Source organism: Physeter macrocephalus, chromosome 17, assembly GCF_002837175.3.
Source record: "Physeter macrocephalus isolate SW-GA chromosome 17, ASM283717v5, whole genome shotgun sequence".
In the NCBI taxonomy this organism is placed as follows: Eukaryota; Metazoa; Chordata; class Mammalia; order Artiodactyla; family Physeteridae; genus Physeter; species Physeter macrocephalus.
In genome coordinates this window covers 52,205,851-52,231,210 of record NC_041230.1, presented here as the reverse complement: position 1 = coordinate 52,231,210, position 25,360 = coordinate 52,205,851, and the positions used below count along the sequence as shown (strand labels likewise).

At 56.2% G+C, this 25,360-nt stretch overlaps 1 protein-coding gene across 6 annotated transcripts in view; it reads right to left on the bottom strand.

Annotated features, from left to right (window-relative positions):
* Window positions 1-25,360, bottom strand: part of CRISPLD2 (cysteine rich secretory protein LCCL domain containing 2) — a 68,474-nt gene that overhangs the window by 36,241 nt on the left and 6,873 nt on the right. For 2 of the 6 annotated variants that reach the window (XM_028477473.2, XM_055078884.1), the window contains exons 1-6: window positions 21,057-21,437; window positions 13,987-14,292; window positions 9,473-9,591; window positions 6,254-6,386; window positions 5,686-5,801; window positions 1,748-1,848 (exon numbers count right to left, since the gene is read on the bottom strand). In XM_028477473.2, coding sequence (XP_028333274.1) covers window positions 1,748-1,848; window positions 5,686-5,801; window positions 6,254-6,386; window positions 9,473-9,591; window positions 13,987-14,226 — 709 coding nt within the window. In that variant the 5' untranslated portion in view covers window positions 14,227-14,292; window positions 21,057-21,437. Of the gene's footprint in view, window positions 1-1,747; window positions 1,849-5,685; window positions 5,802-6,253; window positions 6,387-9,472; window positions 9,592-13,986; window positions 14,293-15,399; window positions 15,422-20,494; window positions 20,585-21,056; window positions 21,438-22,732; window positions 22,828-25,360 lie in introns of those variants that run through there. The other 4 variants (XM_055078881.1, XM_055078882.1, XM_055078883.1 and 1 more) reach the window with 4 other exon arrangements.

Genomic DNA, 25,360 nt, shown 5'->3' with positions numbered 1-25,360 from the left:
ACATGCCCTGCCCAGGTGCCCGCCGCTGGGACGTGCAGGGTTGATACTCCTCAGGCAGGTGTGCCGAACTCTAAAACCTATGCTTGTCCCACGAATCCAGGCATCGGAGCCGGGCTATCCGGGAATATTTCACGAAGGACAGGTGTGGGCGCCTCCCCCTCGAAGACGGTGAAGAGGTGTTGCCTGAGAGCGGGTGGGAGAGCAGGAGAAACTCCATCTAACGAACGCTTCCCGAGCCCCTGCTGCGGGGCGGGCGCTGCCGGGACCTGCACATCCCCGTGGGCCCTTCTGCCTCACAGTCTCGTGACCGCCCCGCCTCAGCCTCCGGGCCTTTGCACATGCTGTTCCGCCTGCCGGAAACGCCCTTCCCTTCCCTCATGACTAGGCCGCGCCCTCTTCCTCAACAGCCGCCTGCCTGGGAGGCCTTCCCTGACCTGGCTGATGGTGGCTCCTCCCGCTCCTGAGCCCTGAGGCGTCTGTTACTTCCCCTGAAGGACGCGGGTCACTCCTCGGGGCAGTGGCCCTGCTGGACACCATGCTCCCGAGGGCAGGACCGTGACTGTGGGGTCCCCACAGTCTACCCCACCCCTAGCAACGTCCCGGCACACGGCAGGCGCTCAGTACGTTCACACCGCGCGCAGCGACTCTCCCATCTGAGCCTGAGACACGCCATGGGAGGCTGGAGGTATCGCACCCATTTTGCTGATGGCAGAGCGACCAGCTGGTTTGAGCAAACAGCCTGCAATCATGGAGAGCCAGAACCAGAAGCCTCACGTCCAGACTTTGGGTCGAGCCCCCTGAGTTCCCCCTGGGGGCTCAGCCACCTGCATATAACTCACGGCCCAGGGGACCGGCACGGACCGGACGGTCAGATCCCTGCCTCTCCCCGCCTGCAAGGTCCCCACGCCCGCCCTGCGGTGGGCAGAATCAGCAGCGAACGGCGGGCCTGGGAGGGTCTGGGAGCCCCACTCTTCACCCCAGAGCCCACTGGACTGATCCTGCTTCCCCCCCCGCCCCCGCCGTCCCACCTCTCCTGAGACCACCCCCTCAGCCATCACAAGAGCTGTTGATGGAGCCACGGGGAAAAAACACATCTCAACCTCAAAAACACGGTCAGCCCCTTGGCGGGCTCTGCTCCTTCTGGGACGGAGCCGGAGGAAACAGTCCCAAATGCGAGGAGCGCTTGAGGCGCGAAAAACGTGCGTTTTTCACAGGAGCGGGGGACGCGGGAACGCTCTGAGCTGCAGGCAAAAAGCAAATGCCGGCATCGCCGGGAAACACGGCCTTGGAAAGCTCCGGCTCGGCCTCAGCTGTGCGGCTGGGGAAACACAGCTTCCTGACAAGTAAGGGCTGTTGGACAAGCTGCACACGCGGCTGGGTGGCCGGCGGGGGACAAGGACGGGCAGGAGGGGCTCTGACAAGCCGCGGGGGCGGCCCCTGCCCGGCCTGCAGCTCGCACGGACCGCGAGTCACGTGGCTGTTTTAAATTCCTTGTTCGTTGTCTGTTTTACACCAAACTCTGCGCACCAAGAGGGCAGGGGGGCCTCCCACGGGGGACGCCCCCTGGGGGGATGGGCAGCCGTGTCCCCGGGGAGCTGGGGCGGAACCCCGAGTCCAGAGGTGGGGAGGGCAGGAGGGAGCACTATCCCCCCCAGATTGTCCAACTTCCCCGTTTCAGGGCAGCCACCCTACGACTCAGGGACTGGAGGGGAAACCCGTTCCAGAGGGTTCCGAAGTCGTCTCCTACCTCGGTAACACAGGTTGTTCTTGCAGCTGCCTCCGTACCTGGGCGGGCACTCGGAGCAGGGCCGGCCAGTTCTGTACGGGGCTTCTCCGATCCAGTTCCCCCTGAGGACAGACCAGAAACACCGTCAGGGGGCCGCCGCGCCAGGGCCCGGGGTGCTGCTCTCTCCTTTCTGGAGCCTCTCGGGACGCCAGACACGGTCAGGGAGGAAGGAAGGTGTGAAGGGGGAAAGGCACCTGCCCTGAGCCCCTCCTGTGTACACAGTCTAGAGAATTCCAGAAGAATCCCAGTCGGGAGCTACGAAGCGTCCCTCTCCCTGCACCTCTGTCCTGTGGCCTCACACCTACCCACGCTGCTCCCTCACACAACTCTGACTGCTGTCAGCCACCCCCAGGCCCAGCCCCGATGCCTCTGCACTGGAGGCTGCTGGGATCCTCTGAAGCCATTTCTCCAATGAGGAAACGTGAGCCTGTTCCAGGGAGCGCCTCGCGTTTACCACATACCTACCTGCTCGCTCCACCCTTCCAACACCCCAGGAGGGGCGTGCTGGAGTTCAGTCCTTTTTCAGAAGAGGAAACTGAGGCTCAGAGAGGTTAAGGGACTCGCCCAGGGTCACACAACGAGGGAGCGGGAGGGCTGGGATTTGAACCCAGGCCGTGGGGCTCAGAGCCTGTGACCACACCCTGCTCTCGGGGCTGGGACCAAGGTCCCTCTGGGCATTACAGGTGCCATCCGCTTCCCTTTGAAGTTCCCAGGGCAGGAAAACCAGAGGCCGGCCAGTGGGATTTCTCCAGGGGCCGGGCTGCAGGTGGTGAGTGGACTTGCCAAGCCCTTCTCCCAGCACCTGGGCCTTTAGCAGCACAAGCCGGAGAGGTGAGTGATTGGGAGCCAGTCTCCGTGATTTGTTCTAGAAACTTCCTTCATGGGTGCCCCGTCACCTGCCTGTCCACTCAGGAAAGAGATTCGCGGCCCCGATCCTGGGCCAAGCACGGCCGAGAGGTGATGAGCAGACTCCCGGGGCTGGACCTGGCCCTGCCAGCCGGGTGACCCCAGCCAATGGCCCTCGACCCTGAGCCTCTGCCCCCTTCTCTGTAGTGGGGTAACCCCGGGGGGTGGTCATGAGACGAAGGGGGCGACTGTGTGGATGCCTCAGACTGGGGCCAGCCCCTGGTGACAGCAACATGCTCTCTGAGCATCTGCTAAATCAACACCCTCATTGGGTGACATTTCTGGCGGCCGTCCAGGGTGGCCAAGGAGGGGTCCCGATGGTGATGGCCGGGAGACAGCTGCAGAAGAGACACTCTCTGTCTGCCCCCGGACGGCTCAAAATAGCAGAACGGCATCAGCCAGGGCCACGTGGGCATCGGGCCCGGGGATGGTGGGAGGGGGGCTGGGGGGTACTGTTATAATCTGCACCCACGGATGGCAAGATAACATCCCCCACCAGGCTGCAGACCCTGCTCCGCTGAGCACCTCTGCCCCACGTGCAGGCTGGCTAGGGGCTCACGGGGGGCTCCGGGATGAGCCTCCCAAATGGACCATCGCCAGGCGGACCCAGGGTACCCCAGCACCTGCCCTGTCACCGGGTGGGGCTCAGTAGGTTTCTTCAGACCCTCCGGGCCTCCCAGACAGGCTCCTCCCCTCCCCCAGCCAAGTGCACCAGCACAGGTAGGTTCCACATTTCCTCAGCGACAAACCAAGTCTCCCACACAGCTGGAGCAGTAGCCCTCTGGGTTACCGGTGGCGGATGCGGGCTGGGTGCTAGGTGTCCTGTAGACGGGCAACCTCCCAGCTCCCAACAGCCCCAGGAAGTGAGCATCCTCCCCCCACCCATGAGGCCGTCGAGGTGCAAGACCACCGCACCCCAGCCCCTCCCAAAGAGACCTGAGCCCAGACACCACCCCAGGGCCCACCCTCTCAGCCACTGCCCCCTGCACGGCCGGGGGCTCGGACTCTTGAAGAAAGAGGCTGTGGACATCATGGAAAACCACAAAGACATCTGAAAAAAACTGCCCACCGAACACACCACACCACGGACCAATCTCCCAGACACGGTGTTGAGGGACCGACGGCAGGCACAAGACGGCCTATCTGTCCATTCACAGGAGGGTCTGAACCAGACAGACTGACCGACGGGGAGGGGTGTCAGAACGTCAGCCACCCTGGGGGGCATGAGGGAGCCCCCCCCTTCCAGCCTGGGGCCCTGGAAATACTCCCTCCCTTGACCTGGGTGCTAGTTACACAGGTACACATAATGCATACATAAAGCATATACGTATGCATGGACGGAACGTGTGTGCCCACCCCCCAATTCGTATGATGAAACCCTAACCCCCCAACGTGGCTGCATTTGGAGACGGGGCCTCGGAGGAGGTGATTAAGGTTAAATGAGGTCACGAGGGTGGGCCCCTGATCTGACAGGATTAGTGTCCTTTTAAGAAGAGACACAGAGAGCTCAACTCCCCTTCCCTCCCCCTCCCCCTCCCACCCCCAGCAGACACTGAGGAAACGCCATGTGGAGACACAGGGAGAACATGGCCATCCGTGAGCCGAAAGAGACTCCTCACTAGAAACTGACCCTGCTGGACCCTGATCTGGACTTCCAGCCTCCAGAGCTGTGAGAAATAAACGTGTTATTGCTCAAGCCACCCGATCTGTGGTATTCTGTTACGGTAGCCTGAGCCGACTAATACATGTCTGTATGTGTGAAAATTTACCCAGCTGTGCTCTTAGGATTAGTGTACTTTACTGTACACAAGTCATTATTTTTTCAAGAAAGCGGTAAAGGCTAACTAAGGGAAGAATGGTATTTCTGGTTGGATCTTCCAGTGTACTTTTTAATATAAAGACTTAAATCAAATGATTCCTCACTCCCCACCTGCCCCTCTGCAAGGAGTTCCACCATGGGGCTCAGGTCCCTCCCACGGATGACGTAACCCCCCGGCCCTCATCCCTGTGGGCGGCTTGAGACACCGTTACCACAGGCGTGCCAGATGGTTTTACAGAGAGTTTCTATTTTCCTCCCAACCTCAGCGATTCCCTCTTCACCCCACCTTCTCACGGCCACTCCTGATCCAACCCAGTAAATGAGGTCATTCCTGTTTCATGCAGTCATGGAGAAAACACGCCTCGAGGGCACACTGCGTGCAGGGCCCAGCGCTAGGATGGCGGCCAGCCCAGTGGCCAGTGTGCAAACCACAGGCTGTAAAGTGGGTGAGCCGGTCTCTGAGAATCAGCACATATTTGTCTGATGAGCAACGGAGGTGAAGGAGTAAAGGGATAAGTGACACGTTGTTGACATCAGGATGCTGTAAAGAGGAAGACAGACTGTGACCCAAAGGTGTGATGAGGTCCCTTCTGGGAGGGGAAATATAAAGATGCAAAAACTAGGACTAGCACGAACACCTATTTTCTAGAGTGCCATCTGCTGCGTATTTTCAGAGAGAAAGAATCTCTGTGACAGACCCCACTGGTTGCCCAGCCAACTACTCCTGCTTCTGACTTATTCAAGTAGCCCCAGGGGTTGACTTGCAAAGCCCACTGGGGCAATTTCATTGGTCACAGCCAACTGGGGCTGTCTGGGTCCCCCACGTCCATGCGTGGTCTAGTTCTGGCTAATGACATAAGGAGAAAGTGGGCCACGGGTGAGAAAAGCCTAAGGAGACAGGCCTTTCCTACCATTCTCTTCCCTTCTGTTTGGGAAGATGTGATGCCTGGTGCTCTACAGCTATCTTGGGACCGTGAGGAGAGGATAATACAGCAAGAAGACAGAAAGTTCTCATTGACATGCTGAGCTATTAAGCTAACCTAGATGCACCAACCTCTAGATGCCTTGTTATGTGAAATAATAAAGAGATTTTACCACCGAAGCCAGTTTTAGTTGGGTCTTCCATAGCAGGCAAACACACCCCAACCCATAAAACCATGTCACTTGTTCTTACTTTGGAGAGTAATTGCAGACGAGGTAGACCGCATTCTCCCAAACATCTCCCCAGACATTCATCCTCTCGCAGGTGTTCACAGCACAGCCAATCTTGGTGGTTGTGGCCCAAACTATCTGAAAAGATGACATCCATACATCTGAGCTCAAGGGACAAATGACCAGGGTGACATAATCTGGCCTGGATCCATAAGGTGCTGGCGCTAAAGGGGTGTGTGGTGAAGAGGTGAAGGACCAGATTCTTCCCCTAACCTGTTAAAGATCCACACATTTCTTTAAAACAAAAGCAAACAAACAAAAAAAAGAACAAAAAAACACACAGGGAAAATTCCCCAGCAATGTAAAGCTGCCATAGAAGTTTCTACTGCTTACTCTCAGTTTCCATATTTGTGAACTGGCCACAAACAGCCTGGCCCACCAGCTATACTTTGAGTAGCGCTGAATTAAAGGAAAAAATTAAGGCAATGATAGAGCAGAGGTTTTCTGACTGGGCAACAGTCCCACAGGGCCAGGTGAGTGACAGTGTTTGGGGGTGCCAGACTGAGGTCACACCTGATCTTCAGCCTTACCTGTGTGTAGTGGGTGCACATGGCCCCGGAGCACCTCTCCGGACACCAGGGGTTGCACTCGTGGGGGTAGGGGTAGGTGTAGTCCTTCACCTCGTCATACCAGGACTGCACGTGGAAGCCAGGAGAGCGATACCTGCAGGGGCAGATCAGCTTGTTACGTGCCGGCCACCAAGCACCCAACGACGGAGACCCCCGCCGGCAGCACCGCCACCCATGGGGCAGCTGGAGGGGGCGCTTCTTTGGGCCAACAGCCCCATATCCGACCCGGTATCTGTTAAAAGTGCTTAAAACCCGAATTGGCCTCCTCTGGGTTCCAGGAGTGTCCCTGGGTGACCTACAAGCCACCAGTGTGTGTGGGAAACTTTTACCTGGCTCCCGGTGAGTTCTTTTTCATGTCAATAATTATGTATTAATTTTCACGTACATTTGGGGAATCCCATATTTCACAGATATCACTGCTTAAGACAAAACTGAAGGTGCAAGTCCATTTAAAGTCAATGTAGATGGGCTTCCCTGGTGGCGCGGTGATTGAGAGTCCGCCTGCCGATGCAGGGGACGCAGGTTCGTGCCCCGGTCCAGGAGGATCCCGCATGCCGCGGAGCGGCTGGGCCCGTGAGCCATGGCCGCTGAGCCTGCGCGTCCGGAGCCTGTGCTCCGCAACGGGAGAGGCCGCAACAGTGAGAGGGCCGCATACCGCAAAAAAAATAAAATAAAATAAAATAGATAAAGTCAATGTAGAGAAAAACAGTAAGTAGATAACTGAACAGATCCTGCCCAGATAACTGAACTGTGGCAGGGGAGGGTCTGGAAGTTGGGAAACAGCTGGATATGGCGGACAGGGCAGACAGGTCCCTGTCTCACACCACACACACACACACACACACACACACACACACACACACACACACACACACACAGCCAAAGAGCAGCCTAAAGCCTCACGTTTCTGTAACGTCATGACCAGCTTCGTTCCTTGGCTGCCTGGGGACCCGGGGACTCAGACTCAAGGGAGAAAACTCATTCAAGGCACAGGAAGCCACAGGTGTGCAGAGCCCTGCAGTCAGCTGGGCAAACCCTTGTAGCAAGCTCCCCCTTGGGATTTTATCACCTGAGCCCTCCCTTGTCCCCACCCCTAAGAAGCACGCCCCCAGCCACTGTTGGTGGCCGCCGCCCCCTCGCTTCAGCCCCATCTGCCAGGTTGGCACCGGGAAAGCAAATAAACCAGATTGGAACCCCCCTCGCTGTCACCAGCAAGCGTAAACAAAGCGGTTTCAATAACGAGAACAGATGTGGCGGCGACTGGTGACTTCTGAGGGCACCTTGGGGACCCGGGTGGTTAGAAGTCTTGTAACGATTACTGTCAGGACCCAGGGAACGGTGACGGTCAGTGCCGTGGCTGGAGAAGCAGCCTCCCTTCCTGGGGCCAGCTCGGGGAAAGAGACACACGCAGCAACAGAGCTCTAGGGCCACAGGGAACCCATCGCCAGTCTATTTCCCTGGAACCTCACAGCCAGGCTGGGGTGGTTTTGGAAAGAGAACAGCTGGCTGCAGAGGGGCCTTCAGAAGAGGGACTCTTTTGTAAAGTGAGTTGGCCATATTCACCCAGAAGGGGGACAGGCTTTGTGCCCTGGGACCCACCAGTCCTACTCCTCAGAGTTTTCCCACTGAAATCATTCAAATGAGCCAAGGGGGAAAAGAAAAAAAAAAAAAACCTAGCTACAAGAATGGAATGGCTTGGGCTTCCCTGGTGGCACAGTGGTTAAGAATCCGCCCGCCAATGCAGGGGACACGGGTTCGAGCCCCGGTCCGGGAAGATCCCACATGCCGCGGAGCAACTAAGCCCGTGTGCCACAACTACTGAGCCTGCGCTCTAGAGCCCGCGAGCCACAACTACTGAGCCCGCGAGCCACAACTACTGAAGCCCGTGCTCCACAAGAGAAGCTACCGCCATGAGAAGCCCGCGCACTGCAACGAAGAGTAGACCCCGCTCGCCACAACTAGAGAAAGCCCGCGCACAGCAATGAAGACCCAACGCAGCCAAAAAAAAATTTAAAAAAAAATAGGCCCTGAAGCCAAGCATTTCTTCCCACTCCACCTCTACCACCCTGGGCCAAGACACCATCATCTCTCACCAAGGTTATTTCAATAGGCTTCTAACTAGTCTCTCTGCTTCCACCCTCACAACTACTGAAGCCCACCTGCCTAGAGCCCGTGCTCCACAGCAAGAGAAGCCGCCGCAATGAGAAGCCCGCGCACGGCAACGAAGAGTAGCCCCCGCTTGCCTCAACTAGAGAAAGTCCCCAGGCAGCAATGAAGACCCAACACTGCCAAAAAAACCCAAAAAACAAAAAACAAATAAATTAATTAACTAAAGAAAAAAAGAATGGAATGACTAAATTCCAGTCTGCCAACTTGATGGCCCACAGGCAGCCTTGACAAGGTGATAACCTTGACAGCTATGTAACAGAAAATGGTTTGATATCGTATGAGAAGGAAAAAAAAAAAAAAAAGAATGAACAGCTGTCCTGGCCGCAGTTACAACTATGTGAAAACATGCCGGCCCACAGCCAGATGCAGCCCAGAAGCCCAGAAACACGCAAATTGCTGAACCAGGGCAGCGGATCGATGGGTTTGGTTCCCTTTAGACATTCTCTCTTAATGCTGTCATAAGACTGACTTCATAAGAAGCAGAAAAGAATACTGGGTTGCTGTGGTTTAACGAAGTCACACCTCTGGACCCATGGTGACACCTGCCCAGGCCCTTCCCGGAAGGGCACTGGCTAAAGGAAAATGCAGCTGCTCGTGGCCCCGTTACACTCCACGCTTAAAGAGCTGGAAATAGAGTAAATAGGCGGCTGAAGGAAAGCAAACCCTGACCTGTACTTTGAGGGGCTGCTTCCGGTCCAGGCCAACTTTTCAATAAGCGCGGCACAACGAAAGCAGACCCTGGGACCCTGGGCCCCCATTCTGAGGACTCGTGTGCACAGCACGTGGGCAGTGAGTCTTAACCGGTCAGAAGACATTTTGTCCATTTCCTCTAAGGCAACCAGCCCCCAGCCCGGGAGGGGCTGCCAGCTGGCTTGGGTGCTTGGGAATGTGGCCCGGTTGACCTGGGGGAAGGTCCGTGGGCGACATTTAACAGACACTGTCAAGACCTTGGAGGTTCGGCGGCGTGAGTGAGACCCCTGTTCACAAGTAGGGGGTCACAGCGGCTCTTACCTGCCCCAGTGCACGGCCAAGTTCTGCCCGATGGACACCAGCAGGCTTCTGGGCCCATGCTCCCAGATGCACTCCTGGGCCCAGGCCACCGCCGACTTCTCCAGCTCTTCATCCCAGGTCTGCAGGGGGACGAGAAATGTGCACCAGGAGGTCAGGGTCAGGGGTGGGTGTAAGAACCCAAACTGCAGAGACGCCCCCAGCTCAGGCCCTGGGAGACCCCGAGGGCTGGGCTTCGGCTTCCGCGACACTAGACACAGGGACTTCGTGCATGTCTCCGATGGGTTCCTTGCTCGGGAGGTGGGAAGTGGCCAGTCAGCAAAGAACCTAGAGGAGCCCCGATCCTCGGAGCACCTGCTCGGCCCCTAACTTTTCGGGGACACTGGCAAGTCCCTTCTCTCAGCCTCAGTCTCCTCATCTGTGAAATGGGAGGATGAATAAATCCTGGAGATGAATGACGGCGATGGCAGTGATGGCTGCACAATGGTGTGAATGTAGTTAATGCCACTGAAGAGTGCATTTAAAAATGGCTGAAATGGTAAGTTTTATATTACGTATATTTTACCATTATATATATGTATATATATGTGTATTTTTAGGGAGCAAGAAATGCCTTCAACTCGCCCAGTCCTGTTCCCCTCCGGCACAGCCCTCCCTGAGTCAGGGGTCTGGGCCAAAGGATCTTCAGCCCTCTTGCCTCCCAGCCGGCCCAGGGAGCACACATAACTCCTCAAGAAAGCACACGGTGAACAAGGCAAGTAGGGTCACTTCTCTTCTGCGGAGAAACAGATGCCAAGCGGCCCTCCCAGCAGCGAGCCAGAGGCTGTCCCAACCCCCTCCCAGAGTCTTGGGGAAGACGCTCCAGCTCACCGGCAGCCAGGGGCTGTCCCTCGCTCTGGGAAGCCCCAGCCCTGGCACACAGTAGCTGCTCACTAAAAGCCTATCCAGGCAGAGCCCCGGGACCATCCAGGAACAGGAACAGGAGACCGGTTGAACCAACTGTGGGACCCCTGGATGGAAGCTGCCCACTGCCCTCTCCTCCTCCTGTCTCGCCGTCTCCTTCTGGCCAAGATAACTGCGACTTCTCAGCATCCAGGGGCAAGTCCTGCCCCAGGGCAGACGCCTCGGGGGGGGCCCCGGGGTCACACCTCTTGACCCGCTGCCCGTTTCAGCTGCAGGGGACATTCCGGGTTTCTCGCCGACAGGGCCCCACCTTCAGCGCCCACCAAACCCGGTACCACTTCTGCCTCGGATCTTTCTCCACTGCCCAAGCACAGCCTGAAACAGGGGGTCAGCACCCCCGGGGGCCACACTCAGTCAGTGGGAGACAGGCCTATCGATAAGAGCACGCACCTCCCACCTTCAGAGGGCGGGGCGCGGGGCTGCTCTTGTTGGGTCTCGTTCACCTAACAAGAGCGTTCTTGTTAGGTCAAGCTGGGCATGGTGCCAGGCTCCGCCTCTTGCTGGCTGTGTGACCGCAAGCAAATGGTTTCACCTCCCTGTGCCTCTGCTTCCCTATCTCTAAATGGGCTAATGGTACCTGGAACAGGATTTGGCGGAAGGTTGAATGAGAGCAGGCATGGAGCCCGCAGACGAGAAGCAAAGTAGCTCTCAGTCAACGGTACCTGGATATTAAGGAAGTTAACTTTCTCAAGCACCCACCAGGTGCCAGGGCAGTCATCAGCTGAACACCTGCCCCGTGGCAGGGAACATTAGCACCATTTTCTTATTTAATTCCCCCAACAAGCCCTGGAGGTATGTTTTATCTCTCCATCGGTTGCAGATAAAACAAACTAACTAACAAACAAAAACCTCTGAGGTTAAGAGAGGTTAAGTAACTTGCCTAAGGTCACCCAGCTAGGAACTCGTTACAACTTTAACGACCCAGCTTCCAAGGGGGCACTTCCTGCTCTGCATGTTGCCACCAAGTGCTGGTCCCACTCCACTAGAACAACGGTTACTAAAATAACAGCAACAGCGTAATTCACATTTATTTAGTATCATGCATTATCTCATCGACTCCTCCAAACAACTCTGTGAGAAGGGTACTCTTGTCGTCCCCGTTGTGCTTGGAGAGGAATTATAAACGCAGAGAGCCTAAGTAATCTGCCGAAGTCACACAGCACGTGGCAGCTACCTAAGCCGAGGCAGGCTGGCTCCAGAGCCTGTCCACTCATAAAACCTCAAAATGCGGTATCTTAACTTCTGGAGTGTTAAAATCCACCTCTCAGGGCTGAGCCTGTTCCAAAGGACTGTGGCTCGAAGCCCCAGCGAGCAGGGCCGAGCAGGAAGCCATGAACCCGAGACACTTTCTCAAATCAGTGCCGCTTGTCTGGGTGGAGACGGACGGGCAGCACTGGGCCGAGGATGCCGGGAGGGAGGGGACGGTGCGGGCCTCGGACCGCCGGCCCCGCCCCGAGGCCCCCTGCTCAGAGGCGGCCTCAACAACACCCCTAAAGGCTCTCTACCTCCCCCACAGCGGGGCTGTTGAGACCGAAAGAGCCAGATCCCAGCTCCAATTCTGAGACACCGTGAAGTAAACAAAGAGGAAAACACAGCAGGCTAGTCACAGGCTGCCCAGGGCCTGTCCCTGCCTGCTGCGTACCCAAGCTCCTTTCCCCTGCCCTGAATCTCCCCGACAAGCACCAGACAAGCACAGGGCATGAGGAAAAGACCCGCAGAAACCCAGCGTGCTCCCCACAGGAGGCAGGAAACAGCCAGGACCCTGGCGGGGCTGGGGCTCAGCCAGGCTTCAGGCCCAGGAAAACGTCTGCTCCCTGGGGCCTTGGGGTGGGGAGGGGCACAGGATGGAGGGTGACTGATCCACAAAGAGGTGGAGAGTGTCTTTTCCCCACGGGGACCGACGCCAAATGACCAGCTGCTGGGAAGGAGCGGGGAGGAGTCCGTGCCCTAAAAAGAAAATCTACCCTGATCCTCTCCATCTTTAACCCTATAAAGGTCTGCGCGGCTGCCCCATGCGTTAGCGTGTTGAAAGGGCGCCCAGTCGGCCTCCTTTGGAATAAACGTCTGGACCATCTTCTTCAGAGAAGAGAGCAATGGTTTCATAACGAGCTCCCAGAGGACCCGGGGCTTTGCTCGGGGCTCTGCGCAGACGGGCATCCATTCATCCGTGCACAGCTGGTGATGGGCCCCCTCGCGCAAGCACAGACAAGGACACCGAGGGACTCACAGGCACGCGGGCAGCTGACCGACCGTGAGGGCGGCCGGGGTCGGAGCACAGGCAACACGGAAAGCGGCAGCTGAGAGTCCAGAGGAAGGGGCGGGCCCGCGGCCAGGGCTGCAGGGAGGTGGATACGGGAGTGATGAGGGTGCACCCCTCCCGGGGGCGGGGTCGGGGCCGGGGTCTGTAACACACACAGCACCCAGAGGCCTCCCTGGCCAAAGGCAAGGGAGGGAAACAGGCTATCCAGACAGACAAGGGCCCCTGAGAGGAGGCCTCGGATGCCGGGAAAGAAGCACAGAGGGCCACCGAGGCTCCTGCCAGGGCAAAGGCTGGAAGAGAGGGAGATTTAGAGACTATAACGTGATAATACCAGGATGCAGAATGGGCCGGAAGAGGGCAAGATGGGAGGTGAAACAGCTCCCGCCCCCACTCCAGGGCTGAGGCTGCCCCGATCATCAAGGGAGGATGGAAAAGGTTGGAGAAAGAGCCCCTGGTACTGGTGGGGTCGGGGTGGGGGGAGGGGTTAAACTGAGCGTGGAGAGGGGACAAGAGCACAGGTCCTGGACTCAGCCGGACCCAGGTCAGCATTCGCCTCCGCCTCTACAGCCGTGTGACCTCGGGCCTCGGTTCCCCAGTCTATAAAGTGGGGGGATACCACGGCGCCCGTTTCACAGGGCTGGGGGGATGGGACACGGAGACACGTGAGTGAGGGCAGAGCTGGGGACGTGCACCGGGGAGCTGGCTGCCCTCTCTGCTCCGAAATGCGGGGCTTCTCCAGACGCACAGGGGACCCTCCACTGTCCCTTCTCTACTCCTCCTCCCCAGCAGACACCCCATCGCTCATGGACTCGGCCACCCCTCGCTACTCAGACGGAAGGCGCAGCTAAACGGTGGGGTGAAGCTAAGGGTGACACAAGGACAGCGGTAACAGCACAGCCCCAGGGCTGAGCATCTGTGCCAGGCAGTCAACACCTATGCCGTTAGATGGTCACGGGGGCCACATGAGGTGGGATTTCCAAAGTGGACGCTGAGGCTCAGACTGGCTAAGGAGACGTCAAGGTCACACAGTGAAGACGTAGCAGAGCTGGGGTCGGAGGACTCACCAAAGCCCAGCCCTTGACCCTCCCCTTCCCCCTCCCCCTCCCCCGCCAGGAGGGTCTGGGAGGAAGAGTCAAGGGCGGCGGGGAGCTTGGGCTGAGCTACAGGGAGGTGCAGCCTGTGCTGATCGGGTACAGAGGCAGGGGGCCCTCTCTCACCAGGAGTCCCCAAGCCTGCCATCCCCCACCCCTCCCCCCGCCGATGGGGCCAGCCCCTGTGGTGCCCCAGGGCTCACCAGGTACTCCATGTTGGAGGCCGGTGGCGACACCTGGCCCCGCAGCTTGTTGTGAAGCATGAGGATCTCCTCCTTGTCCACCCTGGGGATGGCCCTCCGGACCCGGGAGTGGGGTCTGTCCTGCTGGTACTTGCTGAGCAGCTTCTCTAGGTGTGTGACATTGGGCAGGAAGAAGCCTTGGGCTCCGCAGACCAGCAGCACCAGCCCCAAGGGCACAACGCCGGTCAGGACACAGCTCATGGCTCCACGCTGGCAGCAAGGGCTCGGATGACAGGGCGGCCTGGGCTGCGGAGGTGCTCGTGTGCTCTGAAAAGAAGCAGAGAGCGGCGGGAGAAGTCGGTCAGTGTCAAACCCACGACGGCAGGGACCGGACCGGACGCCATTCTCCCCACTTTGCAGATGTGGAGACTGAGGCCACAGAAGCTAAACCACCAAGGTCCCGCAGGCGGGAAGTGGTGGAGCTGGGGTTCAAGCCAAGGGTCTCTCCAGCAAGGCATGCTACCTGACGCCACACGGGACACCCTGGCTCGGCCTCTCCTGGACTCAGCTTCTCATGGCGCCACCTAGGCTCACTCTGAGTCCGCATTTGGACTCATTCAGGACTGCGGTGGGTCTACGGCCTGAATTAAGTTCCATCTCCTGCCCCCAAAAGAGATCGCTGAAGTCATTTCACATCACGAGAGGACAGGCCGTGAACCAACGTGCGTGGCAAACTTCCTGGTCCCTGTGAGGTAAGACTCAGCTCCCAAAGCGATTGTCAGGTATCCCCAGACCCGCCACCGCGTGAGGCCCCACCTATCGCGGCCCTTCCACCGGGCACCACCCGTGTAACCGTCACACACTGCAACACAATCTCCCAGGGCCCAGCCAGGGACCCAGCCGTGCACTCTGCCGATTTGCCCCTTGGAGAAAGTGACAGTAGAAAGAGAGAGGACCTCCAAGGGGTATCTGTGTACCCACTCTCATCCCATCCCTGCCCGGCAAGCCCCCTAAACAGCCTGGCATGCAGCCTCCCTCAGGCCGCTTCTGTCTGACAACGAGCCCGTTACAGGCACTGCCGGGTGTTACCCCGTTGGTTGCTGAGTTAGAGGTTCATATGGGTTATTAGTACCCGACAACTGCATCAGTAGGGCCGAGGGGACAGAAGATGATGGCTAGGACCCCCGGTCCTTCAAGGCCCATCTTGGAGCTGCACTTCCCAAGGAGCATTTCTGGAACCCTCACCCTGAGACGTGCCGGGCTGGGGGCCGTGGCGCACGGCCTCGCGGTCACATTGCTTGGGATTCACCCCCCTCAGAGACCCCCGGTGCCGACTGCGGTGAATCCCTCGCTTTACGACCCAGCAAGGACCCTGACGATCCCTCCTTGCCTTTGGGCTACAGGCCCTTTTCCCAAATAACGCCGCTTACTAACCTTTCTTAGTTAGTTAGCGTCTTAGGAAAAGCTGCCTTAGTCTTGGAATACACTTAGTAATTTTAAAATGCCACGGTCCGAAGTTAAGCTCTTAGGTGAATTTCCGCTGTGCCTTGTGTTCCTTCCCAGAACCCTTCCTGAGCATCTACGTGGGCCAGTCACCTCACTGTGTCATTTCCAGTCCTCACGACAACCCAGGAGGTCGGTCTGTTATCACTCCCATTTTACCGATGAGGAGGCCGAGGCTTGGAGTGCCGATCCCAAGGCTGCTCTACTGGTAAGACTCGAACCCAGCTGTGGTGTCTCTGAGGGTCCAGGGTTTTCCATCACGCTACCCTGGCTCCGTGGGGTCACGCTAAAGGTCACAAAGCACGGTCTTCCTCCCGGCTTACTGTCTGGTCCAAGACGACAAGGCAGGGCTTGAACGAGTGTGTTCGTTCTCCCTCTCGCCTCTGCTTTACTCCCAAGGAGACTCAGTCAGTCACCCGATGACCTTGATTAGACACCTATTTTGCGCTGGGCGCTGGGACACGAAGATGAAAAGGGCCCTGTCCTGGCCTCAGGGAGCTCCCAGCTGGGTGACAGGCGAGGACACCCACAGCCCCTACCCAGCGGGACAGGCCTGACAAGACAGCGCGGGGAGCCGGAGGGAGGGGCTCCAGGGCCCCCCTTGGATGCGGGGGAGGCAGCCCAGCCTGGACGCTGACCCACCCGGAACCCCGGGTGGCCCCTCTGGTCTTCTCCTATACCAGCAACAGCTGGGTTTTCACCGGTCCCGTGGTCTGGGGCTGCAAGCTGGCAGCTGGAGGACGACATCCTCAAGGGCGCACCCGGGGCATCCCAGGAGGCAGAGCCGGAGTGGAGGAGCTATGGGAACGCGGCAGTTCCCATCTCCAACCCTGGAAACTCTCCAGGGTCCTGACCGAGCTTACGCTTCAGATAAATAGAACCGCCATCCAGGGGGAGGCCTGACTCCTCGGAGTGGGTGAGAGGTGGCCTCCCTCCCGAGGAGTTCCCTTTGGAGCAGAGCCGCAGGGACCTGGGTGAGGGTGGGGGACTTCTGGGTGCTCGTTCGCCCTGTGGGGAAGAAGCCAGAAACGCAGACGCTCTCAGGGTCCCTGACGTCTCCCTGCTTAGTCACACCACCATATACGAGCATTTCCCAGCTGCAGAGGCCAGGCCGAACAGGATGCCAAGACGCACTGACGCTGGGTTAAGATTTAGGACAAAGAAGGAGCGGGATCGACGTCACGCGGTGCCCACCCGGGCATCACGGCAACACCCGATTTGCTTTACTCTTCAGCACCCCGAGGGGCAGGGCACCCCAAAAGGCATGAAATAGGAATTGCTGACATGACGCAGCTAAACTGGGTTTGGTTTAAGTCACCGACGGGCACAAGTCAAACGACTCAGTAGGGGGATGGGTAAATGAATTGTGAGTCAGTGTGGGTGGAATATTATACAGCAAGGAAAAACGATGCCCTGGAGCTCCGTGGGTGCCGGCATAAACAAAGCTCAAATCTCACGTTGGGCTGAAAAAGCAAGTTGTAGAATACTATGCTAATGGTACTATTTGTGTGCATTTTAAGACATAGAAACCATACCTTGTATAGTTTATAGATATGTGAATATGTACATACATCCGTGTATGTGTGTGTATTACATACACACGTATTATACGTGTATGTACATATATGTACACGGGGTGTGTGTGTGTGTGCGCACGCGCAGGCACCTGCATGTGTTTGTACGGTAAAACCAGGACTGAACAGACCAAGTTCATGGTGGTAGATGATGCCAGGGTGAGGGAAATTGAACCGGGAAGGAGAATATGAGGGAACTCACCTTTATGTCTAACATACTGTTTCTATGAAAAATCTCGGGACGTCCCTGGTGGCGCAGTGGTTAGGAATCCACCTGCCAATGCAGGGGTTTGAACCCTGGTCCGGGAAGATCCCACATGCCGTGGAGCAGCTAAGCCCGTGCGCCACGACTACTGAGCCTGCGCTCTAGAGCCCGCGAGACACAGCTACTGAGCCCGTGTGCCGCAACTACTGAAGCCCGTGCGTGCGCCTAGAGCCCACGCTCTGCAACAAGAGAAGCCACCGCAATGAGAAGCCCGCGCACCGCAACGAAGAGTAGCCCCCGCTCGCCGCAACTAGAGAGAGCCCGCGCGCGGCAACGAAGACCCAACGCAGCCATAAATAAATAAATAAATAAATGCATTTAAGAAAAAAATTCTCAAGCAAACACGGCAAAGTGTAAGCTCCGTTCACGCTGAGTGGACAGGCTGAGTTGGCAGGAATGTGATGTAGTCACCAGAGGAGGGTGTCCTCGGGGGCCGGACCTCGGTGGTGAGTGCATACCAGCCTTTGGACTTGTCTATTTTAAATTTTTTTAATATTAATGAATAAAACAAAGCAAAATGCCAAAGCATGAAAGGACACAAGCCCGCGCACCGCAACGAAGAGTAGCCCCCGCTCGCCGCAACTAGAGAAAGCCCGCGCGCGGCAACGAAGACCCAACGCAGCCATAAATAAATAAATAAATAAATGCATTTAAGAAAAAAATTCTCAAGCAAACACGGCAAAGTGTAAGCTCCGTTCACGCTGAGTGGACAGGCTGAGTTGGCAGGAATGTGATGTAGTCACCAGAGGAGGGTGTCCTCGGGGGCCGGACCTCGGTGGTGAGTGCATACCAGCCTTTGGACTTGTCTATTTTAAATTTTTTTAATATTAATGAATAAAACAAAGCAAAATGCCAAAGCATGAAAGGACACTGAAACCACTGCTGGTTCCGAGTGCATTCTCCCGGCATGTTCTCCTGAACAAGGGCAACCTTACTGCAGAAGACTTGGTCGGCCGCCTTCACTCTGAACGCTCAAGGGCCTTGCTTGGTCCATGGGCCGCAGACGGGTCCTTCCCTCCAAGGTTCTGGAGACAACTGATAAAGCCTCGGCTGGAGCTTCAGAGTTGGGAGAACCATGGGGTTTGTTTGTTTGTTTGTTTGTTTGTTTATGGCCACACCACGTGGTTTGCAGGATCTTAGTTCCCCAACCAGTGATTGAACCTGGGCCTGCAGCACTCAAAGCACAGAGTCCTAACCACTGGACCACCAGGGAATTCCCAACCATGGGGTTTAGTCAGACCTTCCCATGGGGAGAAACACAAGTGAAAAGAGGCGTTTCTCCAAGTGGCAGAGACAGTCGCTAGCCTGGACCACACCAACGTGTCTTGGGTTGGGCCATTTGGGACATGGTGCTGGGCAGCACGACTGGGTCTGAAAGTGGTCTGGCCTGGCTGCAGCTCAGGGAGGGTTGGTGGGGTCCACGCTGCGGAGGGGGCAACGCCTGTACCTTGACGGCTTCTGCTAAGTTTGGGCCACAGGACAACACTGAAGATTTAAGCAGAATTGTAACAGTAGCAGGGCTGGCATCTCCCATCTACATTCCAGAGCACAGCACTGGGCTGGCACACAGGGAAAAAAACAGAATCCTGGACTGAGCTGTGTGGCCTGCAAATTCCTATGTCGAAGTCCTAACCCCCAGCGCCTCAGACTGTGACTGTATTTGGAGAGAGGGTCTTTAAAGAGGTGATTCAGTTAAAATGAGGTCATATGGGTGAGCCCCGCTCCAGTATGACTGGTGTCCTTATAAGAAGAAGGGATTAAGACACAGACACACACGGAGGGACGAGAGCGTGAGATACAGCAAGGAGACCGCCGTCTACACGCCAAGGAGCAAGGCCTCAAAGAAACCAGCCCCGCCGACACCTTGATCTTGGACTCCCAGACTCCAGAAGTGTGAGAAGATGAATTTGTGCTGTTTAAACCACTCAGCCTGTGGTACTGTATCCTGGCAGCCCTAGCAAACTAATACAAGCGTCGGATAACAAGAGAGGAGAACTGTGTTCTAAGTATACCACTGGCAGCAGTATGGAAGGGGGTAAGGGAGGAACAGAGAGGCAAATGGGGAGGCCAAGGGTGGGATCGTGGGGGGATCCTGGGCGGTGGCGATCGGCGCCGTGTCACAGCACAAGCCCATCAGCCGAGGCGACTTCGCCGGGGCCACGCCAGCCCGCCTTGGCCTTCAGCCCCTTGGCCTTCAGCTTCCACTGCCGAAACAGCTCGATCAGAACTTAGGGAACAAAGCACTTCAGCCCCCTTTCCGTCTACAATTTAAAAGAAACAGACTCACAGACATAGAGAATAGACTAGTGGTTGCCAAGGGGTAGAGGGGATGGTGGGGGGTGGAGTGGGAGTCTGGGGTTAGCAGAGGCAAACTATTATATAGAGGATGGATAAACAACGAGGTCCTACTGCACAGCACAGGGAGCTACATTCAATATCCTGGGATAAACCATAACGGAAAAGAATATGAAAAAGAATATATATTTGTATAACTGAGTCACTTTGCTGTACAGCAGAAATTAACACAACATTATAAACCAACTATACTTCAATAAAATAAATTAAAAAAAAAAAAGTTTTCCCAATGAGACACACACACTGCCCACCACCACCTGGGGCTTTGCAATGACACGTACAGGCCCCCACCAGGGAGGCCAGCGGGGCTTACACGGAGGGAGACCCACCGCGAGCCCGTCGCTGCCTTTCTCACTTCACCCTCCCGATGACTCAGAGGTTTGGGCTCTACTGCTCCCATTTTACAGGTGAGGAGACTGAGGCCCCTGGAGTGTCAGGAACCTGCCCAGGGTCACACAACTGCAAGCAGAAAACCTGGGGCTGGAACGCAGCTCCGTCTGACCTCCAAGCCCCTTCCTCAATGCCACCGTGCCTTCCCGAGGGGTGGGCTTCCTTGGGGATTTCCCGTCACTACCCACACAGGGGAGGGCCGCCCACAAACAACCCAGCACCCACTGCGACCCTCCCTGCCCTTCTCCGCTTTCTGCGCGGATAGTGGGGCTCAGTGGATACAGACACCGTGCCCCACCCCAGGTCAGACAGTGACTCTGTCGAGAAGGCATCCATTTGTCGCCCCCAGGGGAATAAAAACCTTTACATCATGGTGACATTTCACCAAGATACTCCCCGTCATGGGGCTTGGCACCCACCCAGTCTCTATCTGCTGACGCACCTTTGACTAAAATATGACGCCCGCACCGACGGACCCTCTCTGCCGGGCACCCTCCAGCCCTCCTAACGTCCCCGAGGGGCTCACACTTCAGGGGGTCGACCCGAGCTCCCTTCGGTTGCTGGAGACGGAGGCCCACACTCTCCAGCTCTGCACTTTTGTCCCCGGTTTCTCCCAGGGTTGCCAAATGCAAGCGTCATTTCTAGAAAAGCCCTTCTCCACTCTCTGTTCCTGGCCTCCTACCAAAAGCCTGAAACACCCGCGTGGACGGCCGTACAATTCACAGAAACGCTGTCTGGGAGACATCGTCTCCTTGGCCCCGGTTGCAAAACCCAGCCCGGGAGACCACAGCAAACAAGATAACGGCGCCAGGGTCCCATAAACACGTATCGGGGGACGGGGAGGGGACCAAGAATGCTTTCAAGCCCCACGGTCAAAGGCCAGACCCAACCTGGGGTCAGATTCCTGCAGCACGGCCGCAGCTTTCAGATGCAGTTGGACTCTGGCTGTTTTCTACCCCATTTTCTGGAAAACAAAACTGAGCCCGGAAGACATTACGTGGTACCTGTGAGGTTGCGCGTCTGGTTTGAGGTGGAACCAAGGCTTGAAATCCAGCTTTCTGGAAGCGTGGGGAACTCTGAGCACGTGGCTGCTGCAACGTCAGCTCTGCCGTCACCCCTCTACCCCGGCCATGGCTCTGGGGACGTTTGGGGACATCCACAGCCCCGCATGTCCCCAATCTAGCCAGGCGTCTCCTCGAGGGCTAGCTCCTGGGGGATGCTGCCACCAAATTCAACTCTCAGGAAGGAGAGAAAGAAAGAGAACGTGGTTGAAGTTCGACGTCATCCGGCCTGGGCTGCCTTCGCCTACGTTAAAGAAAGCCTGCCAGAAAGATGACTCTTAGGACGGAGCCTGCCAGCCGTCAGCCCCGAGGCCGTGCCAAGCTCTCTGCTTTTGCACATGCTGTTCTCGCGGCTCATCCCATGACCCCAGCCTGCCCCTCCCCTGCCCGGATACCGCTGATGAATGAAGTCCTGCTTGTGGGTTAAGACTCAACTGCAGGGTTGCTGCTTAATCATGGCCCCAGACCTGTCCGCCTCGTTCACCGTGGAACCGCCAACGTCTGACGTCGTTGGGACGAGGAGATCCGTACATTCACTCCGTAAATATTTATTGAACCCCGCTGGCGCCTCTGTGGGTGAACAAGACTGACAGGTCTGCAGGTATGATTCAGCTCCAGGAGGCTTCCAGAAAGCAACAACCCTTCGGCTGAGTCTTCACTGCTGAGCGGGGATGGATCAGCCCGCAGGGGAGGGGGCAGGCTGGGGTCAAGGGACGAGCCGTGGTGCGAGGAATGATGGAGACGAGGAACACGAGTGTCACGATATTACAGGGTTCGCTACGCGGCCTATGGCTAATAGTACTGGCTATGACAATAGTGACGGAGAAGCTAAATGCGCCACAGATGCATTGTGTGAGGGATTTGGGGAAGGCTGGAATTAATAACGGGGAACACAGTGAAAAGGCTATTCTCTCTTCACCACATTATTTCAAAGCCCCACCTCTGCTTTGAGACAAAATCTAATTTTTAAAAATCCAATAACTGTCTAATGCTTGTCGGGGGCGGGGGGAAGCCCACCCCTAAACTTGAAACATGCTTCGGCTCACCGCACGCCTGGGGCCTTGGACACTTTTGCCCAGCTTTCTGGGGAAGTGGGTTCCGAGACGTCACAGACCGGGTCCGCGGCGTGTATGTGACCAACTGGCCGGGGACCGGATTCACAGTGGTGACAGTCAGCCGGTTCAGAGGCCAGGGCGGTGGCAGCGCTGGGTCCCCTTCCAGGGCTCAGCTCGGCTGAGTTCACCGGCCGTGGGGGGTCAAGGCCTCCTGTCTGCTCACACTTGCTGCCTTGCCAGCTAAGACTGGGCGCTTCTTGATGGCTGGAACCACTGCTGTACTGGTAAATGTTTAACAACTGATGCTCGAAAAACCCCAAAATACCCACCCTGATCTGTAGGGTCTGCCAATTCTCTCGGTGTAAATATTCCCACCACGGCAATTTGAAGCCGCCAACGTGGGGTCACTGAGCATGGAGTTTCTGGAAAGAGCCTCATGATAACACAGAACGACGTCGTTTTTCCATCACATGCACAGAACAGACGTCAACCACCCCAAGGGCAGAGAGAATAGTAAAGCGAGGTAAAAAAAATAGGATGCGCTAAGTTTTGAGTATTTATTACCTTTGTTTTAAATAAGACTTATTTCACTATAATTTTATATAACATTTAATGTTGGTGGTGTTCACACGGCGTTATACTCAACATTTTGTAGTAACCTATAAGAGAAAAAAAAAGTATCTAAAAATACGGGTATATATACATATATGTGTGTATATAACTGAATCACTGTGCTGTACACCTGAAACTTACACGACATTGTACATCAAGGATACTTCAATTTAAAAAAAAAATGATGGTTGGGTTGAACTTTTCAGAAACTTAACCACAGCTTTTCTGAATACTTAACCGTGGGCTCTCACAAGCCAGGACAAGCCGGTACACGCCAGCATGACCCAGTCGGCCAGTTCCAGCACAGCACTGGCCGACTGGGTCTTATTCAACTTGAATCCTCAGCGCGTATTAACTGCCCGGCAAACACTTAACCCCAGTAACCCAGCCAACACTCGATGAGTGAGGGCGAAGCGGCAGACATTGTTCTGGGTCCTCTACTCCCAGAATCTCGTGTTTCATCCTCTGCACAGACCGACGGGGTCACTGCAATTATGATCCCTACTTTACAGGTGAGGAAACTGAGGCTCAACACAGACAAGCAGCTCGCTCACGGTCATACAGAGTGCCTGCGGACAAGGCCGAGGAGCCGGCCACACTCTGACCGCCTACCCATCCTGCTCTCCAAAACGTCAGGGCAGTTCTGGCCTGTGCCCCGACGTAGGCCGGACTCAGCGAGAGACCCCGAGGCTAACCCCCAAGCCCGGGGTGCCCCGGGCTCCGCTCTTCTTCAGAAGCACAAAGGAGAACTCAAAACGTGAGCGAGGCCAAGGGCAGAGCAGAGTCAGACCCACAAACCACCCAGAAATTCCAGGAATTAAGTGGTGGCTGGGAGGAAGGGGGCGGGACACCCCAGCCTGTCTCAGGCAGATCCCAGGACTGGGTAAGTATCAGACACCCCACGGGTGGGGACCTCCCTCCTCCATTGGAGCCAGTTTTCCTTCAACCCTTCTCAACAGAATTAGGGCAGGACAATGGAGGGAACAGGCCTTCCCTTCCCTTGGCAACTGCTCTGCCCTCAACCCCACAAAGATTGACACTAGGCTTAACAAAAATGCGCCCCCCCCACCGCCCTCCTTGCAGGCACTTTCTTTCCTCCTGTCCCCTCAGCCAAAGATACGTCCTTATGGGATACACAGGGCAATATCTGGGGATGCTTAATTGAACAAATACAATATACAAAACCCATTCAGTTTTTTAAATACTATGCTAAGAATATACACACTTCTGAACAAAAAGAATACTCGCTCAACAAACATTTACTTAATCTACTCTGTGCAAAAAAAAAAAAAAAAAAAAAAGAACTACAAACCAGGTTTGTTCAGTGCAAGCCAAGATAATATATAAGAGAAGCCACTTTAAAGTGACTGGATAATAAATTAATATGTTCTTAAAATACCCAGTACATAACTCCTGGGGCCCCTTTCTCCTTTCTTGCAGATGTGTGGATGCTTCCTTGGAAACAACGCTCCCAGATAAATGGCAGGAAACCTCCACCTCCAAAGGACAAGAAATCAAGGACCCCCAGGAGGCAGCGTCGATAAGCGTGGACATTGGGTCAACCCTGGTTCGAATCCTGACTCCACATCATTGAGCTGGGTGCTGCCCAGAGGGTCCCTCAACCTCGTGGAGTCTCCAGTTCCTCATGGGCAAAACGAAGCCCTGAACTTCTCCCAGGGCTGGAGGAGGATTTGCAGAGTATGGAGATAGTGGTTCTAAAGAGCTCAGCAGCAGAGTCCCAGGATTTACCGGTTTTTAATGACTGTTTCTTTCCCTCCTCCTCCTGGGTGAATTCGGGCATCCCAGATCATCTCTGCTCCGGGCTACGAGGCTGACAGCATCTGGACCAGCCTCCCACCTGACATGCAGGATTCACTGGTATTGGGTGGTACCTGCAAGGATGAGTCCACAGCCTTGAACCAAGCTCAAGAATTCTACAGCAGCAGGCTATGGAACCTTCACACTGCTTCACAGATGAATATCCCCAGGGCAAACCCTCAGGTGGCCACGGAGTCCTTGGGATAGGCCAGCGAACAAGACTCTGTCCCCAGGAATCGGGGCGCAGGGAGGGAGGGAACTTCACAGCAAACAGACGATACAGAGGCTGGAGGAAGACAGGCCTGGGACATGGGATGGTGAGGTTGGGCAGAGAGAGGGGCAGGAACCACCCTGGCTGGGGTGAACTCCAGGCGGCAGGAACCGCAAGGACAAAGGCTCTGAGATGGTCGTCATCTTGGCCTGACCAAGGAAGGGTGCAAAGCCAGTGTGGTGGGGGAGAAATGGGGTCACAGAGGCAAGCAGGGCCAAGCAGCCAGGGGCCTTGAGGGCCATGACAAGGATTTTATTCTAAATGCAAAGAGGGGGAACTTCCCTGGTGGTCCGGTGGTTAAGACTCTGCGCTTCCACTGCAGGGGGTGCGGGTTGGATCCCTGGCTGGGGAACTAAGATCCCGCATGCCATGCAGCATGGCCTTAAAATAAAAAGAATAAAAATTTTAAAAAATAATTGCAAAAAGGGGTGTGTGTGTGTGTGTGTGTGTGTGTGTGTGTGTGTGTGTGTGTGTGTGTGTGTGTGTGTGTG